The 19,757-nt window shown below is 42.5% G+C and overlaps 1 protein-coding gene and 2 long non-coding RNA genes across 4 annotated transcripts in view; 1 reads left to right on the plus strand and 2 right to left on the minus strand.

Annotated features, from left to right (window-relative positions):
• The window catches only part of LOC118373493 (septin-8-A-like), a 49,084-nt gene extending 33,272 nt beyond the window's left edge, over positions 1-15,812 (plus strand). The window contains exons 9-10 of one of the 2 annotated variants that reach the window (XM_035759628.2): positions 1,610-1,779; positions 13,316-15,812. In XM_035759628.2, the coding sequence (XP_035615521.1) occupies positions 1,610-1,779; positions 13,316-13,478 (333 nt within the window). In that variant the 3' untranslated portion in view covers positions 13,479-15,812. Of the gene's footprint in view, positions 1-1,609; positions 1,780-3,714; positions 4,432-13,315 lie in introns of those variants that run through there. The other variant, XM_035759629.2, reaches the window with a different exon arrangement.
• On the minus strand, positions 13,393-16,860 carry LOC118373495 (uncharacterized). The gene is made up of 3 exons (XR_004823436.2): positions 16,723-16,860; positions 15,806-15,884; positions 13,393-13,534 (listed from the first exon to the last, which is right to left on the minus strand). It is a non-coding gene; the product is annotated as an uncharacterized LOC118373495 (long non-coding RNA).
• A 155-nt stretch (positions 16,861-17,015) lies between these two features.
• On the minus strand, positions 17,016-19,237 carry LOC118373494 (uncharacterized). Its single transcript, XR_004823434.2, has 4 exons — positions 18,768-19,237; positions 18,579-18,688; positions 18,090-18,159; positions 17,016-17,168 (listed from the first exon to the last, which is right to left on the minus strand). It is a non-coding gene; the product is annotated as an uncharacterized LOC118373494 (long non-coding RNA).
• Positions 19,238-19,757: the final 520 nt, after the last annotated feature.

Raw genomic sequence — 19,757 nt, forward strand, 5'->3', positions numbered from 1 at the left:
GTTTGCTGTCTTATTGAGGATTCAGTTCCATATACTGTAAATATGTCAGTGGTGTGCATACAGGTAACTGCCAAAAATAATGGGAACGTTATTTTGGCAGTAAATGAGGGATACGAAGAATATTGAAAGCAGTTGTGTGGTCCCTGAGTTAAGTAATTAACATACCATCATGCTTAGGGTCATGTATAAAAATGCTGGGCAGGCCATTATTTTGGTCATCATGGCTATGCCCCCATCCACAGGGCACGAGTGGTCACTGAATGGTTTGATGAGGTAAGGTCGAGCAGTGAGTGGTTCGCAAAGAAGGTCACCAATTGGTAGATGGGTCAAAAATAAAATGTGCATGGTGAAGTTGTCAATTACACTTTGGATGGTGTATCAATACACCCAGTCACTACAAAGATACAGGTGTCCTTCCTAATTCAGTTTTCAGAGTGGAAGGAAACCGCTCAGGGATTTCACCATGAGGCCAATGGTGACTTTAAAACAGTTAGAGTTTAATGGCTGTGAGAAAACTGAAGATGGATCAACAACATTGAAGGAAGCCTGTACAGAACACACATATTCCAAAACATGCATCCTGTTTGCAATAAGGCACTAAAGTAATACTGCAAAAAATGTGGCAAAATAAATGAACTTTTTGTCCTGAATAAAAAAGTGTTATGTTTGTGGGGTCCCAAGTGGTGCAGCGGTCTAAGGCACTGCATCAGTGATTCCTGGTTTGATTCCAGAACCGGCTGTGATTGGGAGTCCCATGATGCGGTGGACAATTGGCCCAGCGTTGTCCAGGTTAGGGTTTGGCCGGGGTAGACCATCATTGTAAATAAGAATCTGTTCTTAGCTGACTTGCCTAGTTAAATAAAGGTTTTAAAAAGGGACAAGGGAGGTTTTTTGAGGATTAAAAGAAACGGAAAAGGGCAAATCACAGGAAAAATCCTCGAGGAAAACCTGGTTCAGTCTGCTTTCCAACAGACACTGGGAGACACATTCACCTTTCAGCAGGACAATAACCTAAAACACAAGGCCAAATATACACTGGAGTTGCTTACCAAGATGTCATTGAATGTTCCTGAGTGGCCTAGTTAGTTTTGACTTAAATCGTCTTAAATTTTTGGCAAGACCTAAATGGTTTTCTAGCAATAATCAACAACCAACTTGACCAAGCATGAATACTTTTTTAAAGAATTATGAGCAAATATTGTACAATCCAGTGGTGCAAAGCTCTTAGACGTACAGCTGTAATTGCAGCCAAATGTGATTCTTAACATGTCTTGACTCAGGAGGTTGAATATGTATCTAATCAAGATATGAGTGTTTAATTTTCTGTTAATAAAAAATAAAGTAAAAAATGTTCTGCCACTTTGACATTAGAGTATTTTGTGTAGATCGTTGATTAATTAAAAAAAAAATTAAATCCATTTTAATCACACTTTGTAACACAGGAAAATGTGGAAAAAGTAAAGGGGTGTGAATACTTAATGAAGGCACTGTACATACAGTAAAATGTAACAGGGCATGTTTATATCTGTGCAGAACTTTCTATATGTGTTTGGATTGTGGATCAAGTTTTAGCTCTTGACCTGATAGCATCTCTTTCTGCCGCTATCAGTTACACAACAAGTTTGAGCAGCTGAAGCACATGCACCAGGAGGAGAAGAGGAAGGTGGAGGAGAAGAGGCGAGACCTGGAGGAGGAAATGAACGCCTTCAACCGCAGGAAAGTGGCAGCTGAAACATTGTCCTTAGCCCAGCCACTCAAGAAGGACAAGGACAAAAAAAAGTAAGTGCTTTCCATTCATCTCTTTTCATCTCCCTCTCTCTCCCTATATTCCTCCCAAACCTCAACCTCTCTTACGTTAGGTTTAGCTTTCACTTCCTTTTTCCCCAAGAGGAGTGAATTGAGATCGCAGGGAGTAGTGGATTGACTTAAACTATGTGAGAAGCAGAAGCTGTAAAGAGATGGCTGAGTCCGTGTCCTGATCCCATGTGGTATTCTTCTCTGCTCCCCCTAAGTTGCATACCAGGGTGCAGTGTTTATTGTATACTGAAATAGAGTTATGTGAATATGAGCAGACATGGAAAATACCTCAACTTTGCAGCTCCTGGTTGGAGAGGCAGGTTCTCTGTGAGGCAACATCTAGTAGTGGATAATACACTATGGTGTACCTAATAAACTGGGTACTGAGTTTATATACAAGTATGTGGACTTCCTTTCAAATGAATGGATTCTGCTATGTCAGCCACACCAGTAGCTGACAGCTGTATAAAATATAGCACACAGCCATAGCTAAACATTGGCAGTAGAATGGCCTGTACTGAAGAGCTCAGTGACTTTCAACTTGGCACTGTCATAGGATGCCACCTTTCCAACAAGTCAGTTTGTCAAATTTCTGGCCTGCTAGAGATGCACCGGTGATTTGTAAGGGCTGTTATTGTGAAGTGGAAACTTCTAGAAGGAACACCGGCTCAGACGCGAGGTGGTAGGCCACACAAGCTCACAGAACAGGACCGCTGTTCTCGGTTGCAACACTAACTACCGAGTTCCAAACTGCCGCTGGAAGCAACATCAGCACAAGAACTGTTTGTTGGGAGCTTTGTGAGCAGTCGCATGCACACAAGCCTAAGTTCACAATGCCCAATGTCAAGCATTGGCTGGAGTGATGTAAAACTCACCACAATTGGACTCTAGAGCAGTGGAAATGTGTTTTCTGGAGTGATGAATCACGCTACCTGCCCCAATGCATAGTGCCAACTGTACAGTTTGGTGGAGGGGGAATAATGGTCTGGGGCATGTTGACCATGGTTCAGGCCCCTTAGTTCCAGTCAAGGGAAATGTTAACGCTTCAGCATACAATGACATTCTAGATGATTCTGTTCAGGGAAGGCCTTTTCCTGTTTCAGCATCACAATGCCCCAGTGCACAAAGCGAGGTCCATACAGAAGTGGTTTGTCAAGATTGGTGTAGAAGAACTTGGCTGGCCTGCACAGAGCCCTGACCTCAACCCCATCGAACACCTTTGGGATGAATTGGAACGCCGACTGTGAGCCAGGACTAATCGCCCAACATCCGTGCCCGACCTCGCTAATGCTCTTGTGGCTGAATGGAAGCAAATCCCCACATCTAGGGGGAAACCTTCCCAGAACAGTGGAGGCTGTTATTGCAGCAAATGACAGACCAACTCCATATTAATGCCCATGATTTTGGAATGAGATGTTCGACAAGCAGGTGTCTGCATAATTTGGGCCATGTAGTGTATGTGCAATGGCAGTTATTAGTGAAACAGTTGATCCGTTTTGGGGTTAGTCTGACAGATTCTATAGTTCCAGAGGTAGTGCTTGGATTTTTTTAAACTACATTATTGTAGGCCAAAGTAATGTTTAGTTGAGAAACCCCGTCTTTATGTTAGAACTTTACATTTACAGTGCCATAAAGTGTTTTTCTTCACAATGGGTTTGAAGGGCTCCCTCCCTTGAGAGCTCTGAAAATTGCCTCTCTTTCATTTATTCTGCTGTACTGAAGCTATGATTCTCTTAGGGACAATCCACTTATTTTCTCTATTCTTTCATTTCACTTTCATTATACTTTACCTTCATGAAGTCAGACATTTTTCTGAAAGAATGTGAATGTGGTCTGAATTTTCACTGCATCATTTCACTGCAGTGTTTTCATTCACTTTATTTTGTCATTGTCATTTCCTTTGTAATTTTCTTTCAGTTAATATATGGGCCCAAGCCAACCATGGATTTGTCTTCCATCATCATAGCGACGTCAACGTTTTTAAATTTTTTTTATACATTCCTTCATGACAATGTACACATGGACCAAAGATACTGATGGGACAGGATCTGAAGAGATTGAGCGAGAAAGCTGACTCGCTGAAAGTGGCCATTCCCTTCTGGATCATTCATGTTATGATTTGTCTTTTTTTTTTTTTTTTAATACATTTTGTTGGGTTTTTATTTTTCTTGTTTGAGACTTACTGATCTGTTTTGCTCACCATCACTGGTTTTGTGACTGAAGGCACAACAAATCATGGACTTTCAACATGCAATGCTTTTTGGTACTGACATGTATTACCTTGTTCTCCCATGTTGTCAGTTAATGTAATGTTAATGGCTAAGCATTTACTGGTAGTGTAGGTGGACTCAACTCACCACCAGCCATACACCAGTGTTCTGCTATCTGACGTTAGACAGTGGCCATACACCAGTGTTCTGCTATCTGACGTTAGACAGTGGCCATACACCAGTGTTCCTCTATCTGACGTTAGACAGTGGCCATACACCAGTGTTCTGCTATCTGACGTTAGACAGTGGCCATACACCAGTGTTCTGCTATCTGACGTTAGACAGTGGCCATACACCAGTGTTCTGCTATCTGACGTTAGACAGTGGCCATACACCAGTGTTCCTCTATCTGGCGTTAGACAGTGGCCATACACAGTGTTCTGCTATGGCCATACACCAGTGTTCTGCTATCTGCGTTAGACAGTGGCCATACACCAGTGTTCTGCTATCTGGCGTTAGACAGTGGCCATACACCAGTGTTCCTCTATCTGACGTTAGACAGTGGCCATACACCAGTGTTCATCTATCTGACGTTAGACAGTGGCCATACACCAGTGTTCCTCTATCTGACGTTAGACAGTGGCCATACACCAGTGTTCCTCTATCTGGCGTTAGACAGTGGCCATACACCAGTGTTCCTCTATCTGGCGTTAGACAGTGGCCATACACCAGTGTTCTGCTATCTGACGTTAGACAGTGGCCATACACCAGTGTTCTGCTATCTGACGTTAGACAGTGGCCATACACCAGTGTTCTGCTATCTGACGTTAGACAGTGGCCATACACCAGTGTTCTGCTATCTGACGTTAGACAGTGGCCATACACCAGTGTTCCTCTATCTGACGTTAGACAGTGGCCATACACCAGTGTTCCTCTATCTGACGTTAGACAGTGGCCATACACCAGTGTTCTGCTATCTGACGTTAGACAGTGGCCATACACCAGTGTTCCTCTATCTGACGTTAGACAGTGGCCATACACCAGTGTTCCTCTATCTGACGTTAGACAGTGGCCATACACCAGTGTTCCTCTATCTGACGTTAGACAGTGGCCATACACCAGTGTTCTGCTATCTGACGTTAGACAGTGGCCATACACCAGTGTTCCTCTATCTGACGTTAGACAGTGGCCATACACCAGTGTTCCTCTATCTGACGTTAGACAGTGGCCATACACCAGTGTTCTGCTATCTGACGTTAGACAGTGGCCATACACCAGTGTTCCTCTATCTGACGTTAGACAGTGGCCATACACCAGTGTTCTGCTATCTGACGTTAGACAGTGGCCATACACCAGTGTTCCTCTATCTGACGTTAGACAGTGGCCATACACCAGTGTTCTGCTATCTGACGTTAGACAGTGGCCATACACCAGTGTTCTGCTATCTGACGTTAGACAGTGGCCATACACCAGTGTTCTGCTATCTGACGTTAGACAGTGGCCATACACCAGTGTTCTGCTATCTGACGTTAGACAGTGGCCATACACCAGTGTTCTGCTATCTGACGTTAGACAGTGGCCATACACCAGTGTTCTGCTATCTGACGTTAGACAGTGGCCATACATACACTATCTGGCGTTGTGGCCATACACCAGTGTTCCTCTATCTGACGTTAGACAGTGGCCATACACCAGTGTTCCGCTATCTGACGTTAGACAGTGGCCATACACCAGGGTTCTGCTATCTGACGTTAGACAGTGGCCATACACCAGTGTTCCTCTATCTGACGTTAGACAGTGGCCATACACCAGTGTTCTGCTATCTGACGTTAGACAGTGGCCATACACCAGTGTTCTGCTATCTGGCGTTAGACAGTGGCCATACACCAGTGTTCTGCTATCTGACGTTAGACAGTGGCCATACACCAGTGTTATGCTATCTGGCGTTAGACAGTGGCCATACACCAGTGTTCTGCTATCTGGCGTTAGACAGTGGCCATACACCAGTGTTCTGCTATCTGACGTTAGACAGTGGCCATACACCAGGGTTCTGCTATCTGACGTTAGACAGTGGCCATACACCAGTGTTCCTGCTATCTGGCGTTAGACAGTGGCCATACACCAGTGTTATGCTATCTGGCGTTAGACAGTGGCCATACACCAGTGTTCTGCTATCTGACGTTAGACAGTGGCCATACACCAGTGTTCCTGCTATCTGACGTTAGTGTTCTGCAGTGGCCATACACCAGGGTTATGCTATCTGACGTTAGACAGTGGCCATACACCAGTGTTCTGCTATCTGGCGTTAGACAGTGGCCATACACCAGTGTGTTCTGCTACACCAGGTTATGCTATCTCGTTAGACGTTAGACAGTGGCCAGTGGCCATACCAGTGTTCTGCTATCTGACGTTAGACAGTGGCCATACACCATGCTATCTGACGTTAGTGTACACCAGTGTTCTGCTATCTGACGTTAGACAGTGGCCATACACCAGTGTACACCAGTGTTCTGCTATCTGATGTTAGACAGTGGCCTATCTGACGTTAGACAGTGGCCATACACCAGTGTTCTGCTATCTGACGTTAGACAGTGGCCATACACCAGTGTTCTGCTATCTGACGTTAGACAGTGGCCATACACCAGTGTTCCTCTATCTGACGTTAGACAGTGGCCATACACCAGTGTTCCTCTATCTGACGTTAGACAGTGGCCATACACCAGTGTTCCTCTATCTGACGTTAGACAGTGGCCATACACCAGTGTTCCTCTATCTGACGTTAGACAGTGGCCATACACCAGTGTTCCTCTATCTGACGTTAGACAGTGGCCATACACCAGTGTTCCTCTATCTGACGTTAGACAGTGGCCATACACCAGTGTTCCTCTATCTGACGTTAGACAGTGGCCATACACCAGTGTTCCGCTATCTGACGTTAGACAGTGGCCATACACCAGTGTTCTGCTATCTGACGTTAGACAGTGGCCATACACCAGTGTTCTGCTATCTGACGTTAGACAGTGGCCATACACCAGTGTTCTGCTATCTGACGTTAGACAGTGGCCATACACCAGTGTTCTGCTATCTGACGTTAGACAGTGGCCATACACCAGGGTTCTGCTATCTGACGTTAGACAGTGGCCATACACCAGTGTTCCTCTATCTGACGTTAGACAGTGGCCATACACCAGTGTTCCGCTATCTGACGTTAGACAGTGGCCATACACCAGGGTTCCTCTATCTGACGTTAGACAGTGGCCATACACCAGTGTTCCTCTATCTGACGTTAGACAGTGGCCATACACCAGTGTTCTGCTATCTGACGTTAGACAGTGGCCATACACCAGTGTTCTGCTATCTGGCGTTAGACAGTGGCCATACACCAGTGTTCTGCTATCTGACGTTAGACAGTGGCCATACACCAGTGTTCTGCTATCTGGCGTTAGACAGTGGCCATACACCAGTGTTCTGCTATCTGGCGTTAGACAGTGGCCATACACCAGGGTTATGCTATCTGACGTTAGACAGTGGCCATACACCAGTGTTCTGCTATCTGACGTTAGACAGTGGCCATACACCAGGGTTATGCTATCTGACGTTAGACAGTGGCCATACACCAGTGTTCCTGTATCTGACGTTAGACAGTGGCCATACACCAGGGTTATGCTATCTGACGTTAGACAGTGGCCATACACCAGTGTTCTGCTATCTGACGTTAGACAGTGGCCATACACCAGTGTTATGCTATCTGGCGTTAGACAGTGGCCATACACCAGTGTTCTGCTATCTGGCGTTAGACAGTGGCCATACACCAGTGTTCCTCTATCTGACGTTAGACAGTGGCCATACACCAGTGTTCCTCTATCTGGCGTTAGACAGTGGCCATACACCAGTGTTCCTCTATCTGACGTTAGACAGTGGCCATACACCAGTGTTCTGCTATCTGGCGTTAGACAGTGGCCATACACCAGTGTTATGCTATCTGACGTTAGACAGTGGCCATACACCAGTGTTCTGCTATCTGACGTTAGACAGTGGCCATACACCAGTGTTCCTGTATCTGACGTTAGACAGTGGCCATACACCAGTGTTCTGCTATCTGACGTTAGACAGTGGCCATACACCAGTGTTCTGCTATCTGACGTTAGACAGTGGCCATACACCAGTGTTCCTCTATCTGACGTTAGACAGTGGCCATACACCAGTGTTCCTGTATCTGACGTTAGACAGTGGCCATACACCAGTGTTCCTCTATCTGACGTTAGACAGTGGCCATACACCAGTGTTCTTCTATCTGACGTTAGACAGTGGCCATACACCAGTGTTCTGCTATCTGACGTTAGACAGTGGCCATACACCAGTGTTCCTCTATCTGACGTTAGACAGTGGCCATACACCAGTGTTCTGCTATCTGACGTTAGACAGTGGCCATACACCAGTGTTCCTCTATCTGACGTTAGACAGTGGCCATACACCAGTGTTCTGCTATCTGACGTTAGACAGTGGCCATACACCAGTGTTCCTCTATCTGACGTTAGACAGTGGCCATACACCAGTGTTCCTGTATCTGACGTTAGACAGTGGCCATACACCAGTGTTCCTGTATCTGACGTTAGACAGTGGCCATACACCAGTGTTCCTGTATCTGACGTTAGACAGTGGCCATACACCAGTGTTCTGCTATCTGACGTTAGACAGTGGCCATACACCTTATAGAGTGGGGTCTGAATTCTGTGCCAAATTAAACCAGACCTTAGTCATGAATAGTAATAACAAAACTGATAAGTACAATACCTGTATATTTATATTTTTGCAAACACGTATATGTAGGTACCATCGAGTAAACTAGTCCAAAATATACAATAAATACTGGTGCTTTTTATATTCATCCAGAAACATGTAAGGTAATATTTTGAGCTTACGTGATTTTATTAAAATGTATATGATGAAGCACATAATGCTGTATGTTTGTGATGTACCATAAGCCATTGATGTGAGAAGTCAGTTTACACTACCCATATGCAAAGCAGCGTCTAATAGAGGCCACGACTTAGAAATGTTTACATCGAAAGGCTAGAAGAAAGATGTACTCACTCACTTTATTGGAAATAAATGCAAGCCCTCGCCTTGGATGTGTCCCTGTCCCATGATTGATTTGATTGTTAAGAGAACTAGTGTGTAGTTCGAGAGAGACGACAGCTGTTATTTTTGCATATCTGCTCAATAACCCCTTTGAGAAGTTGTTCAGTAGGTAAGTTTAGGCCAATAGAAATGGAGAGCTCATGGTATCCGTGCAGTAAGGAGTAGCCCTCTGGTTTTAACTTTTCCTTTTGGGAAATGGGCCATGACCAATGGTTGAAAGAGGATGTTACTCTGTGCTCTACCCCACCACATGCTGACCTCTGCAGTGGGTTTGCCCTCAGGTTCTTGCTGTGCCAGTGTCATCCAGACAGCTCACTGATGACCCTGTCGTACTCCTCCCAGCGAACCTCAAAGCACTTCCCTATTTAAGATTTCTTTTAACCACTTCATTTGAAAAATATTATTTGTTAGGCCTTTATGAGCAAATGTCAATTTCATCCGAAGGCTTTTGTTGGCATAACTCCATGTCATTTGCTTTAAGCTACTGCCTTTTCAAATCACAAGTTGTATTATGATGGGATGAAAGATGTGCTTTGTACATGTCTTATTGGATTTGGGAGGGGGAACATTTATTTACTGGATTGTAAGAGGTTGGAGCATGAATTCTATTTTCTCCTGAGGGCAAATTCAAAAACATGATTATAAAACCCAACCCAAAGTAGAACAGAGCTCTGTCATCCATTTACCAACATGACCAATCGAAATGGCAGACTGTATTGCGTAATCATGTGTATGGAATTCAGTTATTTTGCCAGTTTGGAAAAGGTGGAAAGGGATGATGGCTTATGGATAATTTTCATTAACAAGTGTGATCATGAAATGTAATGTTTCTCTGTTATAGCTTCATTCTGGGGGCAAAAAAGTAACATTGCTGCTTTATCAGAAACGGCCGACGAGATCGTCACACAATTTGGAAAACCGTAACATCAATGACAATGTATTTGACAGCATTACAATACTCCACTGTATCCCAAACCTAAGTTCAATGCTAGTGGTAGATAAAGAAGCACATGTTAACACGTCCTCACATTGCTTCTGAGATGTGACCACCTTTAAATGAATAATAAAACATCTTTGCAGCACATTGTCACTTGTAAATAAAGCATTTTGTAAAAGTAGTTAGTGAATAACTTGGAGGTCAACAGAAGAAACATGTTTTAGTACAAGGAAGTAAAAACTAAAAATATTGTATATAAAAAGCTCTAAATAGGTAAGGAAGAGGCAGTTCCACGTTCATGATAAAGGTATTCTATGTCCTCAATCGCAAAATATAAACACAATCCCCCACACATGCACTCAGACCTGTTCATCAGTCCAACAGGATATTGGCTCACATTCTGGTGGGCCTCATGGGGAACCCCGCTGACCTCCAGAGCCAACAAGTCATTGTATAGGCACCCAAAACCATCGTAGAACTTGTGTCTCCCGGTCTACCTGAGTCCCAGTCTCCCTGCAGGCCCCCCCATCATCCTGGTGCTGCTTGGTCATGTTAAAATATGTACACTTCTGTGGCTGGCAGGGAGAACTCCAGGCTGGTGAGGTACTGTCTTATTTGTCAACCATCTCCTTGCAGTGGATGCTCTGAATTTGGCGCAGAAAAACAAAACATCACAAGACATTTTGTCAAATGAAAACACATGACAGATGTAGTTAATTGTGTGTGGGTTCCATGTTTTAAACTCAACTGTAAAAAATAACATTGATAGACATACAGTATGGTATGAACCAACCAGGAACATAGACAGACCTGTCTTATTGATAAAGTGAGAACAAAGGTGTTATTGTGAACTGAATATATATACACACACACAGTACCAGTCAAAGGTTAGGACGCACCTACTCATTCAAGGGCTTTTCTTTATTCTTATTATATTATACATTGTAGAATAATAGTGAAGACATCAACTATGAAATAACACATATGGAATCATGTAGTAACCAAGAAAGTGTTAAACAAATAAAAGAAACAAGCATTTATTTGGGCTGCAATCTGAGGCTGGAAACTAATGAACTGATCCTCTGCAGCAGAGGTAACTCTGGGTCTTCATTTCCTGTGGCGGTCCTCATGAGAGCCTGTTTCATCATAGCGCTTGATGGTTTTTGCGACTGCACTTGAAACATAATTTTCCAGATTGACTGACCTGCATGTCTTAAAGTAATGATGGACTGACTCTTTGCTTATTTGAGCTGTTCTTGACATAATATGGAGTTGGTCTTTCACCAAATATGGCTATCTTCTGTATTTTTTATTTTTTTATTTCACCTTTATTTAACCAGGTAGGCTAGTTGAGAACAAGTTCTCATTTGCAACTGCGACCTGGCCAAGATAAAGCATAGCAGTGTGAGCAGACAACACAGAGTTACACATGGAGTAAACAATTAACAGATGGTCATGTACAGGTAGAGAGAGATATTGGTGTGCAAAAGAGCAGAAAAGTAAATAAATAAAAACAGTATGGGGAGGAGGTAGGTAAAAATGGGTGGGCTATTTGCCGATAGACTATGTACAGCTGCAGCGATCGGTTAGCTGCTCAGATAGCAGATGTTTGAAGTTGGTGAGGGAGATAAGTCTCCAACTTCAGCGATTTTTGCAATTCGTTCCAGTCACAGGCAGCAGAGAACGGCGGCCAAATGAGGTGTTGGCTTTAGGGATGATCAGTGAGATACACCTGCTGGAGCGCGTGCTACGGATGGGTGTTGCCGATGGGTGTTGCCATCGTGACCAGTGAACTGAGATAAGGCGGAGCTTTACCTAGCATGGACTTGTAGATGACCTGGAGCCAGTGGGTCTGGCGACGAATATGTAGCGAGGGCCAGCCGACTAGAGCGTACAGGTCGCAGTGGTGGGTGGTATAAGGTGCTTTAGTGACAAAACGGATGGCACAGTGATAAACTGCATCCAGTTTGCTGGGTAGAGTGTTGGAAGCAATTTTGTAGATGACATCGCCGAAGTCGAGGATCGGTAGGATAGTCAGTTTTACTAGGGTAAGTTTGGCGGCGTGAGTGAAGGAGGCTTTTATTGCGGAATAGAAAGCAGACTCTTGATTTGATTTTCGATTGGAGATGTTTGATATGAGTCTGGAAGGAGAGTTTACAGTCTAGCCAGACACCTAGGTACTTATAGATGTCCACATATTCAAGGTTGGAACCATCCAGGGTGGTGATGCTGGTCAGGCGTGCGGGTGCAGGCAGCGAACGGTTCAAAAGCATGCATTTGGTTTTACTAGCGTTTAAGAGCAGTTGGAGGCCACGGAAGGAGTGTTGTATGGCATTGAAGCTCGTTTGGGGGTTAGATAGCACAGTGTCCAAGGACGGGCCGGAAGTATATAGAATGGTGTCGTCTGCGTAGAGGTGGATCAGGGAATCGCCCGCAGCAAGAGCAACATCATTTATATTTGAACCCTGTGGCACCCCCATAGAGACTTCCAGAGGACCGGACAGCATGCCCTCCGATTTGACACACTGAACTCTGTCTGCAAAGTAATTGGTGAACCAGGCAAGGCAGTCATCTGAAAAACCGAGGCTACTGAGTCTGCCGATAAGAATATGGTGATTGACCGAGTCGAAAGCCTTGGCAAGGTCGATGAAGACGGTTGCACAGTACTGTCTTTTATCGATGGCGGTTATGATATCGTTTAGTATACCACCCCTACCTTGTCACAACAACTTGTCACAACAACTGATTGGCTCAAACACATTAAGGAAAGAAATTCCAGATATTAACTTTTAATAAGGCCTTCCCGGTGACTACCTCATGAAGCTAGTTGAGAGAATGCCAAGAGTGTACACAGCTGTTATCAAGGCAAAGGGTGGCTACTTTGAAGAATCTCAAATATATTTTGATTTGTTTAACACTTTCTTGGTTACTGTGATATTTCATAGTATTGATGTCTTCACTATTATTCTACAATGTAGAAAATAGTAAAAAATAAATAAAAACACTGGAATGAGTAGGTTTGACTGAAACATTTGACTGGTACTGTATAAATACTACCTCTAACATACTTACCTAATATTTACTTACATGAGCACCAACTTGGTCAAATAATTACATAGCAAACACTAAAGCACAACACCAAACAGTCTCAAGCGTTTTGAACAGTGTGAGGGGTGGCGATAGCGGCAAAGAGAGGCGTTGCGTGTCTTACCTGTGTTTTCCTCAGCAGATCGGTGAAGACGGAGAACCAGTCTGGGGTGAGTCTCTCCAACTCCAAGGTAATGATGGCCAAGACCAGTGTGGAGCCTTTGAAATGCGACAGCTGGTGGCAGGCCATACAGTGCTGCACCTGCCTGGTCCACAATGCTACCTGGAAGCAAGGCCTCTTCTGAGTCTCAGGACCCATGGTGGGAAGGTGGGGATGTCTAGAGATCAACAAGGCATGGAACTGCAATCATTCAGAAAAATGGAGACCAAAATTACTACATATCCACCCACCGTTTAATTCATTCAATCATCACCAATTCATATCGATCATGGACAATTTCCCACTTCTTCCCTTTACCAGCCATTCCCATATTACATTGCAATCTTAGTACCCCCCCCAAATGTGTTACGGTGGAAAGTGCAGTGCCTTGCGAAAGTATTCGGCCCCCAAACTTTTTTAACAAATCAAAAACTGAAAAATTGGGCGTGCAAAATTATTTAGCCCCTTTACTTTCAGTGGAGCAAACTCTCTCCAGAAGTTCAGTGAGGATCTCTGAATGATCCAATGTTGACCTAAATGACTAATGATGATAAATACAGTCCACCTGTGTGTAATCAAGTCTCCGTATAAATGCATCTGCACTGTGATAGTCTCAGAGGTCCGTTAAAAGCGCAGAGAGCATCATGAAGAACAAGGAACACACCAGGCAGGTCCGAGATACTGTTGTGAAGAAATTTAAAGCCGGATTTGGATACAAAAAGATATCCCAAGGAGCACTATGCAAGCGATAATATTGAAATGGAAGGAGTATCAGACCACTGCAAATCTACCAAGACCTGGCCGTCCCTCTAAACTTTCAGCTCATACAAAGAGAAGACTGATCAGAGATGCAGCCAAGAGGCCCATGATCACTCTGGATGAACTGCAGAGATCTACAGCTGAGGTGGGAGACTCTGTCCATAGGACAACAATCAGTCGTATATTGCACAAATCTGGCCTTTATGGAAGAGTGGCAAGAAGAAAGCAATTTCTTAAAGATATCCATAAAAAGTGTCGTTTAAAGTTTGCCACAAGCCACCTGGGAGACACACCAAACATGTGGAAGAAGGTGCTCTGGTCAGATGAAACCAAAATTGAACTTTTTGGCAACAATGCAAAACGTTATGTTTGGCGTAAAAGCAACACAGCGCATCACCCTGAACACACCATCCCCACTGTCAAACATGGTGGTGGCAGCATCATGGTTTGGGCCTGCTTTTCTTCAGAAGGGACAGGGAAGATGGTTAAAATTGATGGGAAGATGGATGGAGCCAAATACAGGACCATTCTGGAAGAAAACCTAATGGATTCTGCAAAAGACCTGGGACTGGGACGGAGATTTGTCTTCCAATAAGACAATGATCCAAAACATAAAGCAAAATCTACAATGGAATGGTTCAAAAATAAACATATCCAGGTGTTAGAATGGCCAAGTCAAAGTCCAGACCTGAATCCAATCGAGAATCTGTGGAAAGAACTGAAAACTGCTGTTCACAAATGCTCTCCATCCAACCTCACTGAGCTCGAGCTGTTTTGCAAGGAGGAATGGGAAAAAATTTCAGTCTCTCGATGTGCAAAACTGATAGAGACATACCCCAAGCGACTTACAGCTGTAATCGAGGCAAAAGGTGACGCTACAAAGTATTAACTTAAGGGGGTGAATAATTTTGCATGCCCAATTTCAGTTTTTGATTTGTTAAAAAAGTTTGAAATATCCAATAAATGTCGTTCCACTTCATGATTGTGTCCCACTTGTTGTTGATTCTTCACAAAAAAATACAGTTTTATATCTTTATGTTTGAAGCCTGAAATGTGGCAAAAGGTCGCAAAGTTCAAGGGGGCCGAATACTTTCGCAAGGCACTGTATGTGCCAATATCCCTATAGATAGTACCTATTGTGATTTGAAAGACAATGGAGACATGACTACACCAAATCACATTTTATTGGTTGCATACACTTTATTTAAGTTCAATTGCAAGGTACATTTTCAAGGGAATGTAATTGTGAAATACTTATTGTTGGAAAGTATTTATTTGAAAAGTATTAAGAGGAAATTTATTTGTATTTTACTATATTTTTTTTTACGTATCATGTTTTTTTTTTTTATTCTACAATACTTTTTGTATTTTGTAATAATATTACCTATTGTGAGCTAGGACAATATGGAATAGTTCTTATGGATTACACTATAATCTACACACAACTAACTGGTGGTCATCAACCTCTGAAATATTTTAGTATTCAGAGCAATGCTATGTTGTTATAATTTGAGGACATTTTTCCTCTGGCCCTGGTTTGAAACAACACTAATTCACACAGACAGAATTCTATTCCAGAGTGTTTTGGCCAATGGTTGTGGTTTGTGAAGATAACATTGCAGAGACGTCTTACATTAAAACAAAGAAAGATTTAAGATGGAAATAACTATTACTAAAGGATTAAATATGTCTGGTAGTGCAATTAGTATTTACCGCTTATTTGACTTCCAGTTTGTAGAGTGTAGTATAAAGTATGGATCTTTCCAAGAAGTCAAACTCCAGTGTGCCAAATCTGAAAATATGCAGCATGGAATTCAACAACACTAAATGTGCATACCTGACCGCATGGTAATATTCCAGTTCATCTAGGCCAGTGGCATTCGAAGTCTGGGTTGTGACCCCAGGGGGAACTGCAGTGGGGTTGCCAAAATTATGATATATATATTTTTGGAACAAAAAATGAAGAGTACAGATTATTGTATCAGACAATATACAAATGTTTTTGAGAAAGATAATTAGAAAAATGCTATTTCGTTTAGTAAATATGTTTATTGGTTTCTTTTCATTTTGATAAGAGATGAAAATGTAATGAATTAAAGGTTATTGGTTGATGTAAAAATCGGAATATACCGTTTTAAGGTCGTGCCATTAGATTTGGGGTGGGTTTGCAAGTAATTCTTAAAGAAAAAAATGGGTTCCCTAGAAATTCTGGCAGAAAAAAAATGGGGTTCCCGCTGAAAAAGTTTGAATACCACTGATCTAGGTTATGCGTTTTGTTAAGATTGTACTTGGGAGTGGGTTAGACAAATTCTATATCAAATGGTTCTCCCTTTGTTAGCAACCAGGGTTCTACTTTACAGTCAGATAAGTGCCTTGGCCTGATCTATGATCTACAGAGCACTCAATCCCCATGTTTTAGACGACAGCTTTCCAATGGTGTCAAGTGTGGACAGAGACATATCACAGGGGGGCACAAGTCAAATCGATGCACAATTTATAGGACCAATTCTCCAAGGGGGGAGAAGTTAACAATGGACATCTTTGACGAGATGAAGTGTGTGTGTCCCTTGTGCTTTTCTACGGCTGTGTGAGCCCGTCAAAGCAGCGAGGACGTTTTAACGGCTTCTTACCATGCAAAGGAAGTCGATTGGTGTCGTGGCATACAGGTCCCAGTTCAGCTCATCTAGTATAAAACTCTCCATGCTAAGAATCTCAGCTATTGAAAAGTTGCATCCGCTCTGCACAACAAGGTCCTTGACAGACCCAATCACCTGCTTCAACAGACAGCAACAAGGAAGCCAATAAATGTATTGTATTAAACAAACTGTTGTTTTTTGATCGATTATAAGAAAGAATACACTTGTTCTGTGTTTACTGTTATGTTTTGATGTTAAATTTACAAGAGATTAAAAAATCCCACCTCATCCTCCTTGTAGATTCTGATTTTAAAGACCGGCACTTTACAAGCACCTCTCCCTGTCCAGTGCACCCTCTAATAAAGCCATCAAAACGTTGCTTCTTGAAAGCTCCTGGGTTCTTCAACGTGACCTTGGTGCTGGCCAGGCTTCTCCACCACCTGAGAGGGACACACTGTTTAGTGTTACAGGCCATGACATTTACAATGAGATTATGATATGCATCACAGAGTAGTTTAACACAATTGAACATTTCAAAAAAATCATAGGCTACATTGAACATCCACGTCATAAATACTTTGTAACAAAACCCTGAAATGTATTAGGTTACAGTGTCCAATCAAAAATAGCACTAGTATTTGTTTTCTTCCTCGCAAAAGGTTAATCTTGTCACTTGTCCCACGCTGGAAATGTCAAATTTGGATAGAGTGAATACACAATTCTAAACACCTGATTTGTGAACAGAATATACCCACTGAATGGATTGTGGATAAGGTGCGAAGTGATTTGTCAACAGTATAGCTACAAGCTCATAAAGCGCTCCATTGATGGATTGAATACAGGAAATCAAGAAATACGCGTTATATTTTTGTAAACAATGCACGCCATTTGCTGCTTTTTTTGCGCTAGGTGTACAAAAACATTGCACATTTTTAAAGTAATGTACTCTAAGTTCTGCGCAAAGCTACTTTGGCTTATTATGCACAAAACAGAACACACAATATGGGTGGGATAGTGAGCAGCTGGTCGCAGCTACAGCCAATTATTGCATGCTGAGCTCTTTCTACCTATTTCCCGAATGAATCAGTCTTCCTACCTCTTCCGTTCGAAATGCAGGTATGTTATTCTTTGACAACAGGCGTATTTATGTTCAAGTTTTAATCTTCCATGTTTACCATAGCAAAATTATTAAATCAAACAAGATGGAATGCTGTCAGTAAAATATTGCAGGATAGCTCACACTTAATTCCATGCAATCTTTATACTGACAAACACAAAACAAACAGCATAAACACGGGGAAAAAATTAATATAAATAAAGCCACCACAATAAGAGAACCCAAATCCAGACCCTATGCCTACCTTTTCGTCATGTAAGGGGTCAAAGATAAGAGAACAGTCATAAAACGTCGAACCTCCACCGAAAATGGACCTACAAAATGTACTGTAATAAGTATCAAATAATATATTATTTGAGATACTTTGTATGTGCATAAAATCAAGTTATTATTCTGAATATTGTTTTCAAACTGAAACCTAATCAGGTTGTTTTCCTTCAGCACTCTACAGTGGGCAGTAGGCTATGCTTACCTGTTTTGGTTGTTCTGCCTCAACCACTATTCTGAAACCATTTTGTATTATTTAGATTCACAGGAATACAACACAAAACAACTGCAGAAAACAACTGCTTAGGCAGTTGTAAGCATAGAAAGGTTGAGTGTTAGGCTACTGCTTAGGCAGTTGTAAGCATAGAAAGGTTGAGTGTTAGGCTACTGCTTAGGCTGGAAATAATTTGACCATTTACAGACATGGCATATATCAGTGATACCACAAAACAAGTAGGTCTAATACCACATTTGCCGTAATGATGACAATGCATATTTCCCATCAATAGCATGGCTTTACATGACAGTCAGTACTTTCGGTGAGTAGGTCTTCTTCCCACGCTCATCTCTGGATATCTGAAGAAAAGAAAAACACACAGCTGACACTGATAAGTTGAGGTCAGCCTTGAATTTGATAAGACAATATATACACTACCGCTCAAAAGTTTGGGGTCACTTAGAAATGTCCTTGTTTTCCAGGAAAACATACATGAAATGAGTTGCAAAATGAATAGGAAATATAGTCAAGATGTTGACAAGGTTATAAGTGTAACAGGGTTATATTGGTGATTCCCCTTGCCACTTTATTGTTAAGCCAATGGGTTTTTGGTTTGAGTTTGTCTTGCCTTCACCTACTCAACATGGCATCTTATTGGCTGGTTTGCGTAGCTTGCTTACGAGGGGGGATGTTCCAGTTAGAATCGTCCCAGTGAACAAGCACCAAACCAGCGGTAAGTTGTTGGTTGCAAAGCACCGTACGTCAAAAGTGATTTTATGCTCCCAAGTGATGATTTAAATGTACAATTTATATCAAATTGTTTGTAAATGTTCACACACAAGATGCAGCGGTTTTTGGAGAATATTTGTTGTGCATTTGGTCGTAAAGAATTCCCGCCAGTACTAGCTAGCAACTTACTGTGTCTGGTGGGGGGGTCATATATTTTGTACAGTGCGTGAGTGCAGAGTTGGATGGTGAGACGTGCATTGCATGACGTGCAATTTTGTGCCGTTCCTAACAGAATAAAGCTACATGACTGGTGCTACATATTGGAGTTCCGTGTCGATGACTGATTGTACACAACGCCAGAAGAGTACTGTTACATAAGTAATGATTTTTTATTTAAATAATAATAGGGTCTTTTAAACTTTGCTTTCGTCAAATAATCCTCCATAGGCAGCAATTCCAGCCTTGCAGACCTTTGGCTTTCTAGTTGTCAATTTGTTGAGGTAATCTGAAGAGATTTAACCCCATGCTTCCTGAAGTGAGATCCGGTGACTGTGCTGGCCACTCCATTATAGACAGAATACTAGCTGACTTTCTTCTTCCCTAAATAGTTCTTGCATATTTTGGAGCTGTGCTTTGGGTCATTGTCCTGTTGGGAGAAATTGGCTCCAATTAAGCGCCGTCCACAGGGTAAGGCATGGT

The sequence above is a fragment of the Oncorhynchus keta genome, chromosome 11 (assembly GCF_023373465.1).
Source record: "Oncorhynchus keta strain PuntledgeMale-10-30-2019 chromosome 11, Oket_V2, whole genome shotgun sequence".
Taxonomy (NCBI): domain Eukaryota; kingdom Metazoa; phylum Chordata; class Actinopteri; order Salmoniformes; family Salmonidae; genus Oncorhynchus; species Oncorhynchus keta.